The sequence below is a fragment of the Neofelis nebulosa genome, chromosome 11, assembly GCF_028018385.1.
Source record: "Neofelis nebulosa isolate mNeoNeb1 chromosome 11, mNeoNeb1.pri, whole genome shotgun sequence".
Lineage (NCBI taxonomy): Eukaryota > Metazoa > Chordata > Mammalia > Carnivora > Felidae > Neofelis > Neofelis nebulosa.
Window position 1 is genome coordinate 95,407,800 of NC_080792.1, and position 23,911 is coordinate 95,431,710.

The 23,911-nt window shown below is 43.2% G+C and overlaps 1 protein-coding gene across 8 annotated transcripts in view; it reads left to right on the top strand.

Annotated features, from left to right (window-relative positions):
* The window catches only part of ZNF84 (zinc finger protein 84), a 62,376-nt gene that overhangs the window by 18,450 nt on the left and 20,015 nt on the right, over positions 1 to 23,911 (top strand). The window contains exons 1-5 of one of the 8 annotated variants that reach the window (XM_058691578.1): positions 13,107 to 13,306; positions 13,966 to 14,054; positions 14,619 to 14,732; positions 15,516 to 15,708; positions 20,486 to 20,682. In XM_058691578.1, the coding sequence (XP_058547561.1) occupies positions 20,668 to 20,682 (15 nt within the window). In that variant the 5' untranslated portion in view covers positions 13,107 to 13,306; positions 13,966 to 14,054; positions 14,619 to 14,732; positions 15,516 to 15,708; positions 20,486 to 20,667. Of the gene's footprint in view, positions 1 to 12,906; positions 13,070 to 13,106; positions 13,307 to 13,389; positions 14,733 to 15,512; positions 15,709 to 20,485; positions 20,683 to 23,911 lie in introns of those variants that run through there. The other 7 variants (XM_058691581.1, XM_058691575.1, XM_058691577.1 and 4 more) reach the window with 7 other exon arrangements.

Below are 23,911 nucleotides of genomic sequence, written 5' to 3' on the forward strand. Positions count from 1 at the left end.
GATCTCACGGTTTGTGGTTCGAGCCCCACTTCGGGCTCTGTGCTGACAGCTCGGAGCCTGGAGCCTACTTTGGATTCTGTGCCTCCCTCTCTTTCTGCCCCTCCCCCACTCGCGGTCTGGTCTCTCTCTTCCGGAGTCAAGAAGAAAATCAGATTCTGTTTACATTCCAGTATGGAAACCTGTTAGCCCATGGTATGAAATAGTGTCCTTGTGGACACCAAGAACCTTGTAACCCCTGATGATTAGATTTTGGGAACACTGAGGGACTGTTGCCAAAGAAGAGTTTTTAATTTATGAAGAAATAGGAGACAAGGTGGGGTGGCTACTCCTGGTCATTCATACTAGCCCTTAAGCAGTGACAGACATGAAGCCCTGAAATCTATTCTCAAGGAAGAGTATTAACTGTGACATTTGTCTTGCTGAAGTAAGCTGTCCATTTCACGTGCTCGCTGATCCCTTATGTAAACAAGTATTGGTCTAGAAAAAGTTGTCTCTTGATGATTCGTGTATTGATAGCTTACAGGAGTCTGAGGACTCGGCCTAGCAAACTCCTGGCAGACGTCACTAGAGGCTCTAGAAATACATAGCTTGGATGTTGGAAACTTACAGCTCACCCGTCACATGCAGCTTGCTGCCTGTATTTGTATGGCTGGCAAGCCAAGAAGTCTTTATGTTTTTATTTATTTTATTTTATTTTTTTTTCAACATTTTTTATTTTTTTTTTTTATTTTTGGGACAGAGAGAGACAGAGCATGAACGGGGGAGGGGCAGAGAGAGAGGGAGACACAGAATCGGAAACAGGCTCCAGGCTCCGAGCCATCAGCCCAGAGCCCGACGCGGGGCTCGAACTCACGGAGCGCGAGATCGTGACCTGGCTGAAGTCGGACGCTTAACCGACTGCGCCACCCAGGCGCCCCAGAAGTCTTTATGTTTTTAAATGGCTGCAAAAAGATCAAAACTACTTCACGAATTGAAAAAATTATTTGAAATTCAAATTTCAACATCCATAAATCAAGTTTTGTTGGAACACTGCCAGGCCTAATCGTTTGTGTGTTGTCTGGCGGCTTTTGCACTAACTACAATGGCAGAGCTGTGACAGATACTGTTGCCCAGGAAACCTGCCAACTCCTGATGTAGGGCCCCTTTCCCTCCCTGAAAAAGTGGAAGAGAAAACCTTGCAAGAGCAGGTTTATTCTGCCAACACCCCAGGGCTCAATACTACCAGTTCTGTGCCCAAATCTGTTCTCATAAGGATCCCAGTCGTTGGCTTAAGTCTCACTCTTGTTATCTAATTTTCACGTGATTATTTCCATAAAGAAACTATTGCTAATTAACTTCACATCCTGAGGTACTGGAGGCTAAGAATCCAATACATCTTTTTTGAATGGACACAATTCAAACCATAAGTTTGCCCTCTTGCTCCCCCTCACCAAATCCGTGTTCTTATGCAAAGTACATTCCCCCCAGCCCCAAACCCCCTGAAGGCTTAATTCACCCAGCAAGCAAGGGAGCTCAACTTGAAAGACTCCCTCTAAATACCATCTAAATACCATCTAAATCAGATGTGTGTGAGACTTGGGGTAGCTTTGTCCCGAGGCAACGTTTCTCTCCCTTTGGGAACATGTGAAATCAGACAAGTTCTCAGCTTCCAACGTACAGTGATCAGACAGGCACAAGATAGACCTTCCCATCCCAAAAGGGAGAAGTCAGGAAAAGGAGTTGTGAGGCCTAAGCAAGTCCAAAATGGGGCAAATTCCATTAGATTTTAAGGCCTGAGAATAATTCTCCTTGGCTAAATGCTCTGTCTTCTGAGCCCACTGGGGTGGTGGCCCTGCTTCTCATCCTGGATGGCGGCCCCGCCTCTGGAATTGAAAAGGTGGCTTCACCCTCTGGGACCAAGGAGGTGGTTCTGCCCTCAAGGTTGTTCTGACCTGTGTGCACATCTAGATAGCTCTATCAGCCTGTTCTTCTGCCTGTAGAACCCCAGACATCCAACGACTTTCCTTCATTTCAACCCGTCCCTGTCCCCATCAGTCCAAGCTGGTAACATTTCTGCTGAGTCGGTTGATGGATTTAGTCCCACACCTAATATCTCTGCTGTTCTGCCACATCCTTGTTCTCTCCAGAGCGTGCTTTTGCATTTTTTGCAGTATGGGTAAATTGAGGGTCTTCCAAATTTGTTTAACAATTGCTTCTTCAGCGTATCTCTGTCCTCCCAAATTGTACTATTAGCAGCAAGAAGTCGGGCCAGGTCTTTAACGCTCTGCTTAGAAATCTCTCCCGCTAAACATTCCAGTTCATTGTTTCTAAGTTCTGCTTTTTACGACACACTAGAACACAGTCTAGCCACGTTCTCTGTCACTTCATTACAAAAACCATTTCTTCTCCAGTTTCTAGTACCATGTTCCTCACTGTTACCTGACACCAGAAGTACCTTGGACTTCCATGTTTCTACCAACAGCGTCTTCAGAAGGCAGTCCAGGTTTTTCGTACCAGGTGCCATCCTCTGCCAAATCCAAAGCTGCTTCCACATTAAAATATATAATTATTTTTTTATGAGAGCGTGTGAGTGAGCGAGGGGCAGAGAGAGAGAGGGAATCCCACCAGATACAGACAGAGGGAGAGAGAGTGCAGAGCCCAAGCTGACCTGATGCCGGGCTTGAATTCACCACCTGTGAGATCATGACCTGAGCTGAAGTCAGATGCTTAACTGACTGAGCCACCCGGGTGCCCTGCTTCCATGTTTTAAGGTATTTGCAGCAGCACCCTGCTTTCCAGTGCAGAGACCTTTATTCATTTGCTAGGTTGCCATAACAAAGTCCTTCAAAATGAGTGATTTAAGCAGCAGACACTTGCTGTGTTATGGGTCCAGAGGTCAGAAGTCTGAAAACGAGGTGCCACAGAGTTGTTCTCTCTGATGCTGAGAAAGAAGAATCTTGTTGCTAGCTGCGCTCTTTGGCTTGTCCATTCCTTTGCCTCTTCACATCATTTTCTCCCTGTGTGTGTCTGTATTTGTGTCCAGATTTCTCCTTTTTATATGGATACCAGTCATCTAGGCTTAGGGCCCCTCCCAATGACCTCACTTAAACATGATTATCTTTGGGACACCTGAGTGGCTCAGTCGGTCGAGCATCCAACTCTTGATTTTGGCTGAGGTCATCATCTCATGGTTCATGGGATAGAGCCTTGGATGGGGCTCTGTGCTGATAACCTGGAGCTTACGTGAGGGTCTCTCTTTCTCTCTCTCTGCCCCTCCCCTGCTCTCTCTCTCCCTTTCTCCCAAAGTAAATAAACTTTAAAAAAGACAATGATTATCTTTTTTTTTAAGTTTTTTTTTTTTGTTTTTTTTAATTTGAGAGAGAGAGAGAGAGAGAGCGAGCAAGCAGGGATACTGAAGCCACGTTTTGTCTCTTGGACTTTATTAGGACTACTGATGGAATTTGAACAAGTTTTGTGTATTTGATAATAGAACTGCATTTATGTTCGATTTCTCAATTTGATAACTTACTGTGGTTAGATAATGGAATGACTTTCTTGGAAATACTGAAGAGTTCAGGAGTGTAGAGGAATTATGTCTGTCAGAAAAATATGTTCTTATATAGAGAAAGCAGACATGGTAAAATGTTAACATTTGGGGAATATAGGTAAAATGTATTTAGGAATTCTTCACTATTCTGTGAATTCTATAATTATGTGATTTTTTAAAACGTTGCATCAGTATCAAATAATTTCTAAATAATAAAAAAAATGATTCATCAGATCAGGTCAATATATCCAAATCAATGCTATTTTCTGCATACCAGAAACTTTACAAAATGCGATTTAATAAAATGAATCCATTAAAAAATATATTAAAACACAACATGTAAAAAAAAACTTGTGGTGTTGGAACTGTTCAGTATCATGACTGTGATTATTGATACATTAACCTACACAGGTGTAAAACTGAGTAGAACCTAATACATGAACACGGGTGTAAGTGAAACTGGAGAAATCTTGATAAGTACTGTGGACCATATTAATGCCAGTATTCTGACTGTGATACACTATAGTTTTGCAAAATGGTAACATTGGGGTAAACTGGGCTAAGTGTGTAAGGGATTTCTTTCTATTATTTTTTACACTGCAGGTGAATTTACAATTGTCTCAAAGTTTCAATCGAAATAAGTCTATTAAAGATGTAAAAGGGGAATGAATATTATATACAGTCAATGGAATATTAAGTACTATGACACAAACTACAACTGCATAAACCACACGTCCAAGTATTAGATACATAATACTGAGTGATAAAAGTCACTCTCAGAAGGCTATGCAGAATCCCATTGTTGAAGGCCAAATTAAAGTGAAATGGAATTACATATTATTTAGGCAGGCATGTATCTGTGATAAAATGATGAACCAGAAAAGAAAGGACGATAACTGAAATATTTGTGTTGGTGTCTGTCTGTGCAGAGGAGCAGCAAATAGAAGCTGCAAATTCCTTGTAATTTCTTGTTTCTCAGATTGGATGACAGAGTCGTGAACATTCATGAGAAGGAACTTGAGAACTTGTAACTAATGTTAGATGAAAAGAGGACATAAATACAGATAATACATATTTTTTAAAATTACAGGAGAATACTAAGGGTAACCATGTGCCACTAAATATGAAAAATTAGATAAAATTTCTCCATTTTCTTGCAAAATTCTCCCATTTTCTTGCATGGCCAAAATTGACCAAGCTGAAAAAGCAAGACTTACTAAGTCAGTAACAAATAAGGAAATTGCATTGTAGTTAAAATGTTCAATGAGGGGCGCCTGGGTGGCGCAGTCGCTTAAGCGTCCGACTTCAGCCAGGTCACGATCTCGCGGTCCGTGAGTTCGAGCCCCGTGTCAGGCTCTGGGCTGATGGCTCGGAGCCTGGAGCCTGTTTCCGATTCTGTGTCTCCCTCTCTCTCTGCCCCTCCCCCGTTCATGCTTTGTCTCTCTCTGTCCCAAAAATAAATAAATAAAAAATAATAATAATAAAAAAAAATGTTCAATGAAATGTAGCAAGCTTAGATTACTGAACAGTAAAACTGTACAAAACATTGATGGACTTGATCATCATTGTGTTATACAACGGTATGAGAAAATTTTATTTTATTTTTTAGTGTTCGTTTATTTTGAGAGAGAGCATGAGCAAGGGAGGGGCAGAAAGGGAGAGAGAATCCCAAGCAGACTCCACGCTGTCAGTACAGATCCCGATGCAGAGATTGAACTCATGAACCGTGAGATCATGACCTGAACTGAAATCAAGACTCAGATGCTTAACTAACTGAGCCACCCAGGCACCCCAGTATTAGAAAAGTTTAAAGGATAGATTACTCCTAAATTCATTTTACAATCCTAGTATAAACTTCACACCAAATCTGGATAGAGACCATAGAAAAACATATTATAGGCTGGTCTAATAGATGAAACTTCTCTGAATGAAATGGAATCCAAGCTTTCCCATGTACACATCTGTATATGTCCATTTAGGCTGAATTATGTGAAATTACTGATAATTGGCCATTTTTTACATATGTGGTAGATTTTGCTTTCCAAAGATGACTGTAGCCAAGAGCCAGCCCCTTCTCACCTCCTCTTCCACAGTGTGGCTGAGCCACCCCTCCCACCGAGAGTTCTGTTTGCTGGTGGTCGCCCTAGCCACCAGAATGTGGTGGAGGGCTGCTGCGTGCCCCCTACACACACACACATACACACACACACACACACACACACACACACACACCGGAAAGGCAATGCAGCTTCTGCTGTCCTGCCTGGAGTACTTGTTCTTGAAGCTCTGGGCTGCCACGTGAGCAGTCCTTCAGGCTGTGATGCTAGGGGTACCCCTGAGAGTCCATAAAGAGAAACAACGTAGACGGGTTCTGAGGCCACATGAAGAGAAAGATGCCGTATTCTTCAATGCCATCGTCCCAGCTCCAGCCACCAAACAGCTTTGCATGCGACATCCTGAGCCAGAAACTGCCTGGCCAAACCTTTCTGGAATTCCTGACCAACAGAACCATGAGAGAGAATAACATCTTTGTTGTTATGTGTGCTAGGGTTTTGAGGGTGATATTTTAGGTAGCAGTTGTGATTAGAATAGAAATTTGGTCTACAAGTGGGGTGCTACTGGCCTTGGCACTGGGTGGTCAGCAGAATCTGGAAGACTCTAGAGGAAAATAGTAGTGAAACCCTGAAGGACCCTTGGGGAGAGTATTAACAGAGTCCAAAGTCATAGGTTGTTGCTGAGCGCTTGAAGGAACATGGGGAGAGTGTTATGGGAACATGGGGAAAGAAGGCTTTTTAAATTTTATTTTTGAGAGAGAAAGAGACAGAGCATGAGCAGGGGAAGGGCAGAGAGAGAGCGAGACACAGAATCCGAAGCAGGCTCCAGGATCTGAGCTGTCAGCACAAAGCCCAATGAGGGGGCTCAAACCCATGAGCCGTGAGATCATGATCTGAGCCAAAGTCGGACGCTTAACTGACTAAGCCCCCAGCTGCCCCAAGGAGACTTTTTAGATAAAGTCAGACCTTCTCAATATTGCCTTTGCCCTGACATACCTAATGTCCTCAAATAGAGTACCTGGGGATGTGGCTTTTGCCTAGTTGATACATAAAAAGCCCACAATGTCCCCGCTCCCACTTCCTATGTATCCCCTGCAACAATGCATATTTATAATTACCAAACTCCTTCTCTACCAAAATACTCCTAAAACAGAAATGGGGGTGGGGGGAGCGGGCGGTGCCTGGGTGGCTCAGTTGGTTAAGCATCTGACTCTTGATTTCAGCTCAGGTCATGATCTCATGGGTTCATGGGATTGAGCCCCATGTCTGGTTCTGAGCTGATCGTGGAGACTGCTTGGGATTCTCTCTCTGCCTCTCTCTCTCTCAAAATAAATAAATAAAACACAGAAATTTGGGAGCTCCTCTTTTTAAGAATAGAAGTCAAGCCTTCAATGAGATAAGCCATAGCATCAGCTGGTGAGTTCTAAGAACCTGCTTGCAAATCTGGTAGAAAATCATTTTGAAGAAAATTTTATTACAACTTCAATTCCCAAGAGTATTTTCCATTACTTGAGTTGGAGACATGCTAACCAAAGAGTTGTCGTGAGATTCATGAATGTCTAGTTAAAAACAAACCCAAAAAAAAAAAAAAGGTAAAATTGCAAAGTTAGTGGAAAAATACAGGATAAAATTATGGTATGGCTAATTGTAGTGTTCACGCAAAAAAGAAAATGGGAGAAAAATCAAATTGTAATCTGAAAAGTGATATAAATACATGCACACAATAAGTTTTAATTTTTGAATGTTTATTTATTTTTGAGAGAGAAACAGAGCATGAGCAGGGGAGGGGCAGAGAGAGAGACAGCGACACAGAATCCAAAGCAGGATCCAGGCTCTGAGCTGTAAGCACAGAGCTCGACGTGGGGCTTGAACCCATGAACCATGAGATTGTAACCTGAGCTGAAGTTGGACGCTTAAATGACTGAGCCACCCAAGTGCCCCCATACCACAAAGTTTTAAACAGCAATATCAACTTTGACTAAAAAGGACAAACCCTATGCAAAATAAAAGGGGCTCTTAGGACTGCCAACTTTTGGGGTCAGGAAGAGACTGAGAAGGATTTCTTCTTGCAGACATGGATCAGTTTTTATTAATAAGGAAGGATGACTCAGATGGCAGAATCAAGGTCCAGAGGGCGCAGCCAAGAGCTAGGAAGAACTCCAAGAGAACAGGACCAAACCCTAAAGGGCGAGCTGGTAACATGTATTTAGTAGGACTTAGGCATTTCTGTAGACCAATGACTGCGGGGTGGGGACTGTTGTCCCCGGTTTCAAATATGAGTATCTGTAGCAGTTTTTCTGTGTGTGCTCTGCTATTGTATTTTGGGTGTGCAAGATGAAAACAGCCTCATTTAACCTTAATTTCCTTAGATGTCCATCTCCAAATATAGCCACGCTGGGTTGTGATTTCAACAAAGGAATTTTGAAAGAACACAAATATTCAGTCCATACCGTATTTAATAGCAAGTAAGAAAATACACTAGGGGAAAAAACTTCATAATATCATTAGGATTGAGAAGCTTCTTAGGAATACATCTGATACAATGTTGAATTTAAAATGAGGGGCGCCTGGGTGGCGCAGTCGGTTGAGCGTCCGACTTCAGCCAGGTCATGATCTCACGGTCCGTGAGTTCGAGCCCCGCGTCAGGCTCTGGGCTGATGGCTCGGAGCCTGGAGCCTGTTTCCGATTCTGTATCTCCCTCTCTCTCTGCCCCTCCCCCGTTCATGCTCTGTCTCTCTCTGTCGCAAAAAAAAAAAAAAAAAAAAAAAAAAAAAACGTTGAAAAAAATAAAATGAAAACTATCAGGGTGTGTGGGTGGCTCAGTTGGTTAAGCCTCCAAATCTTGGTTTTGGCTTCAGGTTACAATCTTGAAGTTGTGTGAGTTTGAGCCCCAAGTCAGGCTCTGTGCTGACAGGGCAGAGTCTGCTTGGGATTCTCTCCCTCTCTCTCTCTGCCCCTCCCAACTCACCATCTCTCTCAAAATAAAGAAATAAACTAAAAAAATAAAATAAAATGAAAACTAGGAATAAGTCTCTTAAAAACTTATAGAAGCAGAATTTATGAATAAAACAATAACATTCATAAAAGAACTGAAAAAATTCAGGGGTGCCTGGGTGGCTCAGTCAGTTAAGTGTCCGGATCTTGATTTTGGCTCAGGTCATCATCCCACAGTTTGTTGGTTCGAGCCCACATCAGGCTCTGTGCTGACAAAAGCATGGAGCCTGCTTGGTTTCTTTCTCTCCCTCTCTCTCTGCCCCTCCCTGCTTCTGCTCTCTCTATCTCAAAAATAAAAAAAAAAAAAATTTAAAAAAAGAACTGAAAATTTCAAAGATATACTATGTTTAAAAAAATTTGTTTTTAATTTTTATTTATTTTCGAGAGAGAGAGAGACAGACAGACAGACTGTGAGTGGGTAGGGGTAGAGAGAGAGGGAAACACAGAATCTGAAGCAGGCTCTAGGCTCTGTGCTGTCAGCACAGAGACCTACCCGGGGCTTGAACTCACAAGTGGCAAGATCATGACCTGGGCCAAAGTCAGACGCTTAACCAACTGAGCCACCCAGGCACCCCAAAGATATACTATATTGATAGAGTCAAGTCAGTATAATGAAAATATTAATTCCTGCAAAATATACATTTAATAAAATTCCAATGAGAACAATAAAAGAATTTTCTTTCTTGAAATGGGACAGATTCTATCATTTACAGGAAAGTTTACTGGTCTCCAACTATGCAAGATAATCATGAACAAGCACAGGTAGAATAGTTTCCCTTCCAGATACAGGAGGTTTTTTTAAGCTAGAATATGAAAACATTATGGTACTCACACAGTTATAGACTAATAGGCAGATGGAACAGAAAATATTCCAGAAAGGGTAACTTGGGCATAGAGGAACTTGGGATATAAAAGAAATTAATTTGTAAGTATTGAAGAAAGAATGGGTTGTTTGATACTTGGTGTTATGGGCTGAATTGCGCCCCCCTTTCAAATTCTTATGTTAGAGTCCAACCCCCAGCACCTCAGGAAGTGACTGTATTTGGAAACAGGGGCTTTAAAGAGGAAATTCAGGTAAAACTCAGTCATATAGATGACCCCAATCTGGAAATGACTGGTGTCCTTGTAAGAAAGGCGATTAGGACACAGACACACACGGAGGGACAGCCATGTGAGGACACGGCCACCTGCAAGCCAAGGACGGAGTCTTTGGAAGAAACCAAACCTGCCAACACCTTAGTCTCGGACTTTTCACGTCCAGAATCTTGACACACGAGATTTCTGTTGTTCGTCCCACCCTGTGGTATTTGTTGTGGCAGTCCCCGTGCTACTGCTGAGAGGGTCTGCGTTGTGTCTGTGGAGTCTTGGTTCTTGGATTCCCCTCAAAACATTTGCGTGGGGATCCTGCTCAAATAAAGAGGGCCAGAAGGAAGGGATCAAGCACAAAGCAGCTTGCTGAGGACAGGCCACTCTCGGGAAGGGAGGGCGGGCAGGTCCAGGGTGGCACCTGCACTGAAGTTTTGTATTGGCGACGGGTCACAGGTAGGGCAGTCTCCGACTGAGGTTGTTCCCCTCCCCTGGGAGGGGCAGTTCTGGCTCCTACAAGGTTCTTGCTGGAACTGTCATGGCCATCTTTCCCCAGGGGGAGGCGAGGTGGGAGGGGGGCTGAAACCACCAAACGCGTGAACTATAATAAACCCGGGGTGGGGGGGGGGGTCATGCTGGGCAGAAGTTGAAGAGGAGAGCACGTGTTTTGCACCTGTGGCTCTTGGTCTGTCAGCTCCCAGGGTGTTAGAAGCCACAAGGCCAAGATGTTGAAAACCACAAAGGATGTTGTGCCCTCGGCTTCTAATGTGTCACCTGTTTCTCACCACCCTTGCCTCCAGCTAACTGCCTGCTCTATCACTAGCAAACGAATACCCTTGGAGTCAGGAAATTTGCTTCCCATAGGGCAACAAAATGAAATGAGATCAATACTTCGCACTATACGCATACACACAACTCCAGAAAGATTAAAACTTAAGTGTCAAGCCAAAATGCTGAAACTGTTAGAAGATAATACAAGGAAATATTTCTTTTTGTTTTCTCTTTCAAGAGAAAGATTTCTCAACGAGACACATAAGGAACCCATAAAAGGAAACCTAGATACATTTTATGATGTCAAAACTAAAATCCAAGGGACCAACATGGTTATGATCTAAGTTCAAAGACAATGAATTAAACAAAAAAATTAAAACATGTTGCATATTGAGGATTTGTAAACAATATACATTCAACTCCATGAATCTAGTAGAAAAAGATAACCTGACAGAAAAATGGGCAAAGGATAATTGACAGTCTATGAAACAAAACCCCAAATTGTGTGGAAATATATACACTTCAGCAGACACGTTACCTGTATGTTCTGCATTTCAAATATTAGTCCAGTTTTTAAAATCTTTATCTTAACTATTCATATCTCGCCACTAACTCCTCCTGATGTTCCAACATTAAACAGCATACTAGCTTTATGGTTATTGTCTATTTTTAAAATTATGTTAAAGCAGCTAACAATTTTTTCTAATTTGTTCTTTTTTTATTCTTTTTTGAGGAGGGAGGGGGAGGGGCAGATGGAGACAAAGACTCTTAAGCAGGCTCCAGACTCAGCACAAAGCCTGACATGGAGCCCCATGCAGGGCTCAATGCCATGACCCTGGGCTCACGACCTGAGCCGAAATCAAGAGTCGGATGCTCAACCGACTGAGCCACACAGGTGCCCCTCTAATTTATTTTTTAAAATTCTGGAATATAATTGTAAAATGTTTATTTATATTTAGAGAGAAAGAGCATGTATGCAGGAGGGGAAGTTAGAGAGGGAGAGAGAATCCCAAGGAGGCTCCGCACTGTCAGTGCAGAGCCAGACATGGGGCTTGATCCCACGAACTGGGTGATCGTGACCGGAGTCAAAATCAAGAGTCAGATGCCCAACCAACTGAGCCACCCAGGATCCCCTCTTAGTATTTTTGCATGGGTAGTCATAACCAAGTTTTGTCTGAGCTTCCTTTTCAAGTCATACATGTGGATTTTGGTGTCTTTATGCTGCCTAATAAATAGAAACAGTTCCTTCTTCTATTTCCTCTGGAAATTTTTATGTGTAAGAATTCTGTAATCACTGGATGTTTGAAAGAATTCCCCAGAAAGTCAATGGTTGGTGCTTTTTGGCAGATAATCTCTGAAATTGTCCTCATTTTTATCCATGACGTGTTTTTCTCCTTTCTTGAGTTGAATTTGACACATCCATCCCAGGAGAATCATTTAATTTCAAATTTCTTAGCATAGAGAGGATTCTCATTCAATTTCCTGTATGTCTGTGGTTGTTCTCTTTTTATCATCCTTTCCTTCTCTCTGTAAGGATAGTGACTTATTTAGAGCTTTCCCCACATCACTTGAATTATGGATCAGCTTTATTTTTTTGTTAATTCCTATCTACTTAATATAAACGTATGGGTAAATTTTTTTTTATTTCCTCAGTTGGATTCTTTTTAAAAAATTTTTTTTTCAACGTTTTTTATTTATTTTTGGGACAGAGAGAGACAGAGCATGAGCGGGGGAGGGTCAGAGAGAGGGAGACACAGAATCAGAAACAGGCTCCGAGCCATCAGCCCAGAGCCCGACGCGGGGCTCGAACTCACAGACCACAAGATCGTGACCTGGCTGAAGTCGGACGCTTAACCGACTGCGCCACCCAGGCGCCCCTTTCTCAGTTGGATTCTTAAACCAATTGTCTCTCCTTTTTTAACGTATTGATAGATTTGGGTTCTCAGTGTTTCAAATCGTAATCTTTTTTTTTTTTTTTATAATGTTTTTGTTTCTTTTTGAGACAGAGAGAGAGCATGAGCAGGGGAGGGGCAGAGAAAGAGGGAGACACAGAATCCGAAGCAGGCTCTAGGCTCCGAGCTGTCAGCACAGGGCCCGATGCGGGCCTCGAACTCACGGACCGTTGGATCATGACCTGAGCCTCAGTCAGACGCATAACCGACTGAGCCGCCTAGGCGCCGCCTAAATCGTGATCTTTTACGTTTTTCCCAAAAGCGTGTTCACGCAACTCGGTCCTGAGCGCGCGGTCGCCCTCGCGTCTCTAGGCAACCAGGGCTCCTCAGAGGGCCGGGAGCCTTCGTGCCGCGGAGCCTTCTGGGAAATGTAGTACAAAGGCCCCTTCCTTGAGTGAAGCTGACTGAAAAAAAAAAAAAAGAAAAAAGAAAAAACAAAGGCGTCTTTCTCGCGCACGCGTACTCGCACTCGCACGGCCACCGACGCTTTCGGGTTGCGCCCCTTCTCTTTGTCCTTCGTCGCCAAGCGAGAGGCGAGTGTGGGCGTCTCCGCGCGCGCGCCCGCGTACCCGTGCGCGGCCCCGGGCCCCGCCGCAGCCCGGTCGGGATTTCGTGGGCCCGCTGGCTCAGCACGGAGGCCAGCGGGTCGTGGCCGGGGGCGCGTGCGGGCGGGGGGCGGGGCGTCGGTGAGTCTGGGGGGGGGGGGGGCGCGCGGGGCGGGTCACGTGGTTCCCGGGCCTGCGCGTCCGAAGACTGAGGCCTGCGGTCGGTGCCGGGTTTTTGCGGGGTCCGGGCCGGCCGTTGGGGTTCCGTGTGGGGGGCTCGCGGGAAGGACTCGGCGGTCGTGTTTGGGCCGCAGGCTTGGAGGTCTGTGGGCGTCGGCGCGGGGCTCGGGGTTCGCAGGCAGCGCGGCGGGGCGCCGGGTGAGTGCAGGGGCGCGGGGCCGGGGCCGCCGCGGGGACGCCGCCGACCCCGGGCCTCTGGGCTCTTACTTGGGCGGGGGGGTTGGCCTTTCCGCTGGGGTTGTGAGGGCCGTGCCTCCCCGCCTGGGTTCCCGGACGCGAGGGGCTGCGTGGGTGGTCCCGGCCTGAGCCCAGAGCTGGTCCTTGAGACGTCGGGCGGCGAGGGGACTTCTTGCCTGTGCCCATGTAGCCCGGCTTCATCCGCCCAGCCCCGCCTGGATCAGTAGGATTGTTTCCAAAGGCTTCGCTGCTACAGAACAACCCTCCGGGCCAAACCCAAACCCAAACCCCAGGCAGTTTCTGACCGACGATAAGTGGCCGCCGTGGCCGGGACAACAATGGCCCGAAGTTCTTAGGGCCGAATTTGGTCCACCCGCGATTTCTGGGCCTCACGTTTATCGGCTGAAAGTGAGGGGGTGAAAAGAAATGTTTTTCCCCTAGCTCTGATGCTTTTTGCCGTCATTAAAACATACTTCTGTTTATTTTAATCACTTACTGCTTGTTTCATCCGTGTAGCGGTGGACTGGAAGCGCTCGGCTTGCCGGCTGTGCTCTTCTTGGATTAGGGACCTTAAGATTTTGAAAAATAATATTTATACTTTTTTTCTGTTATGAATTTAGAATGTGTTCACTGCAGTCAGTCTGGAGCATCTGGACCCACAGACTCAAGTGAAAATCTTCCATGATCTCATCGCCAGGAGATAGTGACTGTTAGCATTTTAGTACATTTCTTCTAGTCCGTGCATGCTGTCTACTTTTGGTAGGCGTTATTTATGTTTGCTTAAAAAAACAAATTGGGAGTATGCTGTTCGCAGCCATTTCAGTTTATCACAGATACGTTTCTTCAACGTGAGCTGTTTTGTTCCAGGCCCGTAGTGTTTTCAGCGGGCCTCTGAGAACTTCTTTTGTTTTCCTCCTCACTCTGCCCTGGTGTCCTTATTTCTGGACAGCGAATGGACTGCATGGCACCTGTACTGGAAATCTGAACAGAGACTCTGGGGGCCTTTGTCCAGCTCTCCCTCCAGCGTTTTGGGGGGCGGGGGGCTGTGACTGCAGGTCTGAGGGGCACTGAGGGGACCAGCGGCCCAGATTTGCCACTTCCTAGGCGTGTCATCCATGTTGGGCAACTTGCTGAACCTCTCTGTGCCTTATCACTGTCTGTAGTGGGTGCGGGATGCATCAAAAAAAGGCACGATGATGTTTAAAACGTCTGTCACAAAGTAATTAGTCAACACTTTTTATTACTCTCCATTTTCCCCCTGAATTCCCTTTAGAACTTGACGCTGAGTGGAACTGTGGGATGATGATGAAGGTTGCGCCTTCCTTCTGAAGATAAACCTGAGAGCTGTCACAGGGAGAGGTGCAGTGTGATGCGGGAAACTGCCCAGGTACATGACAAAACCGCTGAAGTTAAATCGGGCCAAACTGTACGGTGAAGGGCATAGGCTTCATTTGCTGAGAGGACGTGTGGTGCCAAATATAAAAGTTCAGAGAAGAACTTCTCCCTGAGGGGCCAACTTTCAAAACATTTGTTTAGAGTAAGGTTGGATCTCCCTTTTTTTTTTTTAAACCTTTTTTTAAAAAAATGTTTGTTTATAGGGGCTCCTGGGTGGCTCAATTGGTTGAGTGTCCGACTTCAGCTTAGGTCATGATCTCACGGCTCGTGGGTTCCCAGCCCTAGGTGGGGCTTTGTGCTGACATCTCACAGCCTGGCACCTGCTTTGGATTCTGTGTCTCCCTCTCTCTCTGCCCCTCCCCTGCTCGCTCTCTCTCTCTCTCTCTCTCTCAAATGAGAGAGACAGAGCACAAATAGGGGAGGAGCAGAGAAGGAGAGAGGGAGACCGATTCTGAGGCAGGCTTCAGACTCTGAGCTGTCAGTACAGAGCCTGACATGGGGCTCAATCCCATGAACCCTGAGATCATGACCTGAGCCAAAGTTGGAGGCTTAACTGAGCCACCCACTTGCCCCTCCTTTTTTTTTTTTTTTAAAAAGATTTTATTTTTAAGTAATCTCTACACCCAGTCTTGGGCTCAAACTCACAACCCAAGATCAAGAGTCACATGCTCCACCAACTAGGCCGGCCAGGCACCTAACTCTGCATTTTTCGTAATGATAAACTTAAATATCATTGGAAATGTTTGATTTTTTATTTATTTGTTTATGTAAGTAGGCTTCATGCCCAGCATGGAGCCCAGCACAGGGCTTGAACTCACACCCAGAGAACAAGACGTGAGCTGAGATCAAGAGTTGGATGCTTAACCAACTGAGCAACCCAGGCATCCCCATCAGAAATACTTTAAAACTACCACACTGATGGCTTGTCACACCCTGTTGAACTGAAATTCTCAACTCTGTTTTCTGTAGTAAGTCTACATCATGTTGACTTAAGTTTTCCACTCTTGATAGGTTCTCACTGAAAGCAAGTAAACTTTCTTTGACAACAATTGTAAAGGAAATTTTAAAATCAAATTGTGAATTTGTGTTTAAAGAAATGATTTCAATAAGAAACCTAGTTTCATTTGTCACAATGCCAGAAATTTTATTGTGTGAAATGAAGTGAAAGCATAATGTGAAGCAAGTGACATTTATTGTAGGTATATTTTCTTGGTTTGTGGTGTGTGTGTTGATGTTTTTTTTTTAGCCACACGGGGGTTTTTATATTTAAAAAAAATTTTTTTTTAATGTTTATTCATTTTTGAGAGAGAGAGAAACAGCGTGAGCGGGGGGAGGGGCAGAGAGAGATGAAGACACAGAATCTGAAGCAGGCTCCAGGCTCCGAGCTGTCAGCACAGATCCTGAGGCGGGGCTCAAACTCACAAACCATGAGATCAGACCTGAGCCGAAGTCGGACGCGTAACTGACTGAGCCACCCAGGCCCCCTAAATTTTTTTAATGGTTAAATTTATTGACTTTTTAAAAAAAATTTAAAACATTTTTAAAAAACGTTTATTTATTTTTTCTTGAAAGGGAACATTTTATTTGCGTTTTCTAGGAAAAAAATAGGATCAAGAAATACCCTTGAAAAGATTAATACATCCCCATGGAGACTAGAACAAAGAACTCTCAATTCAAGCTCTTTTATTTATGTAAGGATTGTCATTAAGAAAAAAGAAAGGGGGCGCCTGGGTGGCGCAGTCGGTTAAGCGTCCGACTTCAGCCAGGTCACGATCTCGCGGTCTGTGAGTTCGAGCCCCGCGTCAGGCTCTGGGCTGATGGCTCGGAGCCTGGAGCCTGTTTCCAATTCTGTGTGTCTCCCTCTCTCTCTGCCCCTTCCCCGTTCATGCTCTGTCTCTCTCTGTCCCAAAAATAAATAAAAAAAAAAAAAAAAACGTTGAAAAAAAGAAAAAAAAAAATTTAAAAAAAAAATAAAGAAAAAAGAAAGATGTACATATATCATTATCTACTCATCTATCTATATAGCTAGGTACAGAGAGGATACATTTACACACATATTCATACATGGTATGTATTGGTTATATAGATCCGTGCGTGTATACGCCCACACACACACACTACTGTGTGTATCAAGTACCGTTTTAAGCACTTTGCAAATAACATCCGAGATGTATAGATTAAAATCACTAAGCCATAGTAATTTTATAGTAATTATAATCTGTGAAGTTTGAAATATGCAAATAATGGTAGAAAATTATTTATAAAAGAGGTTTAATGTCATTTTGGTGCTTTTTTTTTTTTAACACATCTTTTTTTTTTTTTAATTTGTATCTGAATTAGTTAGCATATAGTGCAACAGTGATTTCAGGAGTAGATTCCTTAATGCTCCTTATCCATTTAGCCCATCCCCTCTCCCACCACCCCTCTAATAACCCTCTGTTTGTTCTCCATATTTAAGAGTCTCATGTTTTGTCCCCCTCCCTATTTTTACATTATTTTTGCTTCCCATATGTTAATCTGTTCGGTGTCTTAAAGTCCTCATATGAGTGAAGTCATATGATATTTGTCTTTCTCTGACTAATTTCGCTTAGCATAATACTCTCCAGTTCCATCCACATAGTTGCAAATGGCAAGATTTCATTCTTTTTGATTGCCGAGTAATCCTCCATTGTCTATATATACCACATCTTCTTTATCCATCCATCAATATACATTTGGGCTCTTTCCGTACTTTAGCTATTATTGATAGTGCTGCTGTAAACATTGCGGTGCATGTGTCCCTTCAAAACAGCACACCTGTATCCCTTGGATAAATAACCTAGTACTGCACTTGCTGGGTCATATAGGGTAGTTCTATTTTTAATTTCTTGAGGAACCTCCATACTGTTTTCCAGAGTGGCTGCACCAGTTTGCGTTCCCACCAGCAGTGCAAAAGAGATCCTCTTTCTCCGCATCCTTGCCAACATCGGTTTTTGCCTGAGTTGTTAATGTTAGCCATTCTGACAGGTGTAAGGTGGTATCTCATTGTGGCTTTGATTTGTATTTTCCTGATGATGAGTGATGTGGAGCATTTTTTCATGCGTCGGTCGGCCATCTGGATGTCTTCTTTGGAAAAGTGTCTATTCATGTCTTTTGCCCATTTCTTCACTGGATTATTTGTTTTTTTGGGTGTTGAGTTTGATAAGTTCTTCATAGATTTTGGTTACTAACCCTTTATCTGATATGTCGTTTGCAAATATCTTTTCCATTCTGTTGGTTGCCTTTTAGTTTTGCTGATTATTTCCTTCGCTGTGCAGATGCTTTTTATTTTGATGAGGTCCCAATAGTTCATTTTTGCTTTTGTTTCCCTTGCCTCTGGAGATGTGTTGAGTAAGAAGTTGTTGCGGCCAAGGTCAAAGAAGTTTTTGCCTGATTTCTCCTTGAGGATTTTGATGGTTTCCTGTCTTATGTTTAGGTCTTTCATCCATTTTGAGTTTATTTTTGGGTATGGTGTAAGAAAGTGGTCCAGGTTCATCCTTCTGTATGTCGCTGTCCAGTTTTCCCAACACCATTTGCTGAAGATGCTGTCTTTATTCCATTGGATATTCTTTCCTGCTTTGTCAAAGATTAGTTGGCCATACATTTGTGGGTCTATTTCTGGGTTCTCTATTCTGTTCCATTGATCTGAGTGTCTGCTCTTGTGCCAGTACCATACTGTCTTGATGATGACAGCGTTGTAATACAGCTTGAAGTCTGGGATTGTGATGCCTTCTGCTGTGGTTTTCTTGTTTCAAGGTTGCTTTGGCTATTCGGGGTCTTTTCTGGTTCCATACAAATTTTAGGATTGTTTGTTCTAGCTCTGTGAAGAATGCTGGTGTTATTTTGATAGGAATTGCATTGAATATGTAGATTGCTTTGAGTAGTACTGACATTTAAACAATATTCTTCCTATCCAGGAGCACAGAATATTTTTCCATTTTTTTGTGTCTTCTTCAATTTCTTTCATAAGCTTTCTGTCGTTTCCAGTGTGTAGATTTTTCACTGCTTTGGTTAGATTTATTCGTAGGTATTTTACGGTTTTTGGTGCAATTGTAAATTGGATCCATTCCTTGATTTCCCTTTCTGTTGCTTCGTTGTTGGTGTATAGGAATGGAACTAATTTCTGTGCATTATTTTTATATGCTGCCACTTTGCTGAAAATTTTTTTTAATGTTTATTTATTTTTAAGAGAGAGACCAAGTGTGAGTGGGGGAGGAGCAGAGAGAGAAGGAGACACAGAATCTGAAGCAGGCTCTAGGCTCTGAGCTGTCAGCACAGAGTCCAACGTGAGGCTCGAAATCATGGACTGCGAGATCATGACCTGAGCTGAAGTTGGATGCTCAACTGACTGAGCCACCCAGTTTCCCCCCTCTCCCCCTTTTTTAAAAATTTCTTTTTAACGTGAAGTGCCCAACTCTTGATCTCAGCTCAAGTCTGGATCTCAGGGTTGTGAGTTAAAGCCCCGTGTTGGGCTCCATGCTGGATGTTGTCGTAGACTCTTTTTTTTTTTTAATATGAAACTTATTGTCAAATTGGTTTCCATACAACACTCAGTGCTCATCCCAACAGGTGCCCTCCTCAGTACCCATCACCCACCCACCCCTCCCTCCCACCCCCCATCAACCCTCAGATTGTTCTCAGTTTTTAAGAGTCTTTTTTTTATGGTTTGGCTCCCTCCCTCTCTAACTTTTTTCTTTCCCCTCCCCCATGGTCTTCTGTTAAGTTTCTCAGGATCCACGTAAGAGTGAAAACATATGGTATCTGTCTTTCTCTGTATGACTTATTTCCCTTAGCATCTAACACTTTCCAGTTTCATCCACGTTGCTACAAAAGGCTATATTTCATTCTTTCTCATTGTCACGTAGTATTCCACGTAGACTCTTAAGTCTAAACTTCTTTCTTGGCCAGCAAGAAATCGGGTGCAGGATTAAAATGGGAGGGATGGCTAATGTTCGTGAAAAGACAAGAGCCCCGATTAAGGGTCCTTGCTCCGTTTTTATTAGGATCAGAAGGCTTACAAACATGGTGATGGACATGCACAAAGAGACAATGAAACTGTGGACATTAACTCATGGACGTGAGGGAAAGGGGTTCTTGAAGATATTCGGGTTTAGGGGTTTGGGTTGATAAAAGACAAAATGCTGGCAACAGGTGGATGGGCAGGTGTTAATGGCAGACATGAGGAGCTGTGTCTGTTTATTTTCGCTAGCCTATGGGATAAGACAGCAAGTAACCTCAGTGTTAACAAGGCACCTTTCTTTTGTTAATTAGCTCGCCTCTGGGCAGCTTCACCTACAGTGCTCTAGCCCTATTTACCTAATTTGGTCCTTCCTTCCTATGAAAGCAGCTTTCTGCTATAGTACTGAATTGGGGGTCCTTTAGCCTTGAATACCTAATCTTGCTTACCTCATGTACCTTTGTATTGGGGGCCTTCCCCCACCCCCGTTCTGGGGGCCTTTGCCCCCACCCTACTCTATTCTGGGGGCGATAGCCCCCCTTCTCTATCCTTATTCGCCTAATCTTGTTTACCCAGTCTTGGGTGTGAGCATCCTATGGCTTTGTAATTCTTTATGCTTTGTTAACCCATCAGTGCAGGCTCAGGGAGTTCCTAAGCTTATTCCCCACAGACATGAAGACTACTTGAAATCCTGGTTCCTAGCAAGAGGAGAAAAGATTTTAGGTGCAGTATGAATATACCAATAAAGTGCTTTATTCCTATGTTCACAGATCCTGGTTACCCACAAATGAGCCTGCTCATGTGATATAAGAAAGGAGCTCCTGGAGCCAGGAACTTGTCAGTGTGAAAGACCCAGCCACCGCCTTACAGTGGAGCTTTGGGACAGAAACGGAAGAGGCTCAGCGTGGAGCAGTTCTCAGATGTGCAACTCATCTGGCCTAGGCAACAGAAAATGACCATGTTACAGGTTAGTTGATTGTTTCTTCTTCATTATTTTCCAGGGGATTAGAAGAGGTATGTAAGTCTTCCAGTGAAAAAGAAAAGTGTAAGTAGTTCAGAAATCAGAGGAAGATAACCTTGGAGTTGAAGATCCAGGTTGGGACAAAACTGGAGCAGTTAGAATAACATGGGCATCAGGGATGGCAGCTCCCTCCACAGTGGAAAATCTATGTGTAACTTTTGACTCCCCAGAACTTAACTACTGGTAGCCTACTGTTGACCAGAAGCCTTACCAATAACAGGTGATTAACACGTACAGTATTTTGTATGTGTATGATGTACCATATTGTATGATAAAGCTAGAGAAAAGAAAATGTTAAGAAAATCATAAGAGAACATACATTTATAGTACTATACTGTATTTATTGAAAAAATCTGTTGGGGCGCCTGGGTGGCGCAGTCGGTTAAGCATCTGACTTCAGCCAGGTCACGATCTCGCGGTCCGTGAGTTCGAGCCCCGCGTCAGGCTCTGGGCCGATGGCTCGGAGCCTGGAGCCTGTTTCCAATTCTGTGTCTCCCTCTCTCTCTGCCCCTCCCCCGTTCATGCTCTGTCTCTCTCTGTCCCAAAAATAAATAAAAAACGTTGAAAAAAAAAAAATTAAAAAAAAAAAAGAAAAAATCTGCATATAAATGGACCTGCACAGTTCAAACCCCTGATGTCCAAAGATCAACTTTATTTAACTATAGGGCTTTCAGAAGGTCTTGAGATTTGAATTTTAATGAGCCATAGTGTCCTGCATAATCAATGAATTTGAGGTACAAACTTGGTTCTCAAATTTTTAGCAGTTTTAATAAAGAAATTAGAACATTTCTACGAGTTGCACTATCCTAGAAAAACGTAAACTAATTCTTCATAGAGAGTAAATATTTTTCATTCTTTGATGAAGTTTTGAACAAATAATACCGTGTGAGTGATGTCCTCAGAGAAATATAGTAAATACATGGGTCTTATGGTAATTTTTCATAGTTTTCTGGAGTGTGACCCAGGGAGAAAATGCCAGAACAGAACTTAGTAATCATAATTTCTCTCTTTAAATGCGGAGCAGAATTCACATACAGAAAAGTACATAAAATGTAAAAGTACAAAGTAATGAATTATTATCAACTGAACGAATACCCATGAACCCACCATTCAGGTCAAGGAACAGAACATTCCAGCCCAGGTGAGGCCTTCCATGTGCCTCTGCCAGTCACAACTTCTCCCTCTTAACAGAGGGAACCAGGACCCTGACTTTGTAACCATTTCCTTGCTCTTTATGGCTTTACTCCAAAGTATCCGTCCCTAAACACTGCAGTTTCATGTTGTCTGCTGCAGTATGTACTAATTCGTGTTTGTTTCTTTCAACATTTTGTTTGTGAGATTCAGTGCAGTTGGAATCTTCTCTCCAGTTAAGGCAGCTTCTCAGTATCACCAAATCCAGTCGGTGGTCACATTTCTAGTTGTCTCGTAAAATTTACAAGTCACTTGCAGTTTGTTTGCATCAGAATCCAGGAAGGTTCATACGGTGTAATTGGTTCATCTGTCTCTTAAGTCTTCTTAACCTATTGGCTCCTTTTTTTTCTGGCCCCATTCTTGATTGAAGAGGCCAGGGCATTTATTCTGTGGATCTCCCACTGTCTGGGTTTTGCTCCTTGCATCCCCACAGTGTGCCAGCGTGTTCTGTGTTTCCTGTAAATAGGCAGATTTAGAGTTGTGCTGGCTAGGACCCAAGCCACTGGCCACACAACAATGTTTCAGTTTAAAACCACTAAATCCAGCCCTTCAGTCACACTAGCCACATTTCAGGTACTTAGTAGCCATGAATTAGTGCAGACAAAAGCATATCTTCACCATTACAGATTTGATTTGGAGGCTTGATCAGACTTAGGTGTGACTTTTTGGGTAAGAGTGTTTCAGAGGTGGTGGTATGTATTCCAGGAGGTGACTCCTGTCTGCTTGCCCGTTTTGTCACGTCAGCAGCTTCATGATTGTTGCCTCGATGGACTTTTATTAGGGGCCACAGAATGATACTCTGCTTCTAAGCACTTCTTTGTTTCTTAAATGAAGTTATTGCTCTATCACATAAAATATGTCAAGGATCAGCTTGTACACTTTCTGTCCCAGATCTGTAATTAGTCATTTCCACAGTACGTGGCATTTGAAATTTTATGGTATATAAAATTTTAAAAATTTTCTTGCCAAAACGTGGAAATATAGTAGGTTTTTACATACTGACTTTGCATTCAGGAACTTCTTAAGCCTGTTTGTTTATTTTTAAAGTTTATTTATTTATTTTGAGAGAGAGAAAGAGAGACAGTACCAGTGGGAGAGAAACGGGTAGAAAGGGAGGTAGAGAATCCCAAACAGGCTCTGTACCTGTCAGTACAGAGCCTGATGTGGGGCTTGAACTCACTAACTGTGAGATCATGACCTGAGCGGAGATCAGGAGTTGGACTCTTAATCCCTTGAGCCACTTAGGCTCCCTTAAACCTTTTTATTAATTCTAATAATTTTCTTTAGATTTTATTAGATTTTCCATGTTAACAAAAATATCAGCAATATTTTTTTTCTTAGTAAAAATAAATTGTAAATTTCTAGTTTGCCAGGACTTTTTTTTTAATTTAATTTTTTAAAATATTTATTTATTTTTGAGAGAGAGAGAGAGAGAGAGAGAGAGAGAGAGAGACAGAGCACTAGTGGGGGAGGAGCAGAGAGAGAGGGAGATGCAGAATCTGAAACAGGCTCCAGTCTCTGAACTGTCAGCACAGAGCCCGATGTGGGTCTCAAACTCACAAACCATGAGATCATGACCTGAGCCGAAGCCGGATGCTCAACCGACTGAGCCACCCAGGTGCCCCAGGACTTTTTTTTTTTTTTTTTTTTTTTTTTTTTTAAGTAAGCTACATACCGAATGTGGGGCCTGAAGTCAACGACCCTCTTAGATCAGGAGTCAGACAGTCCTCCTACTAAGCCAACCAGGCGCCCCTGCTAAGACTTTTTGTAACAAATGTTGATTACTTTTCAGTTTTTGGTATGTTTTACTCTTTTCTCGTCTGCTTGTTCTTTTTCATATTTTTGTATTCCTTCCTTATGGAATCCAGTCCTTCTATATGAAAATTTAAACGAGTGTTTTAGCAATTTTGTTCAGTTTTTTTCTGTTGTTTGTAGTTCTTGTGTACATTCTTTTAATTTGCAAATATTCTTTATCTGCATCTAT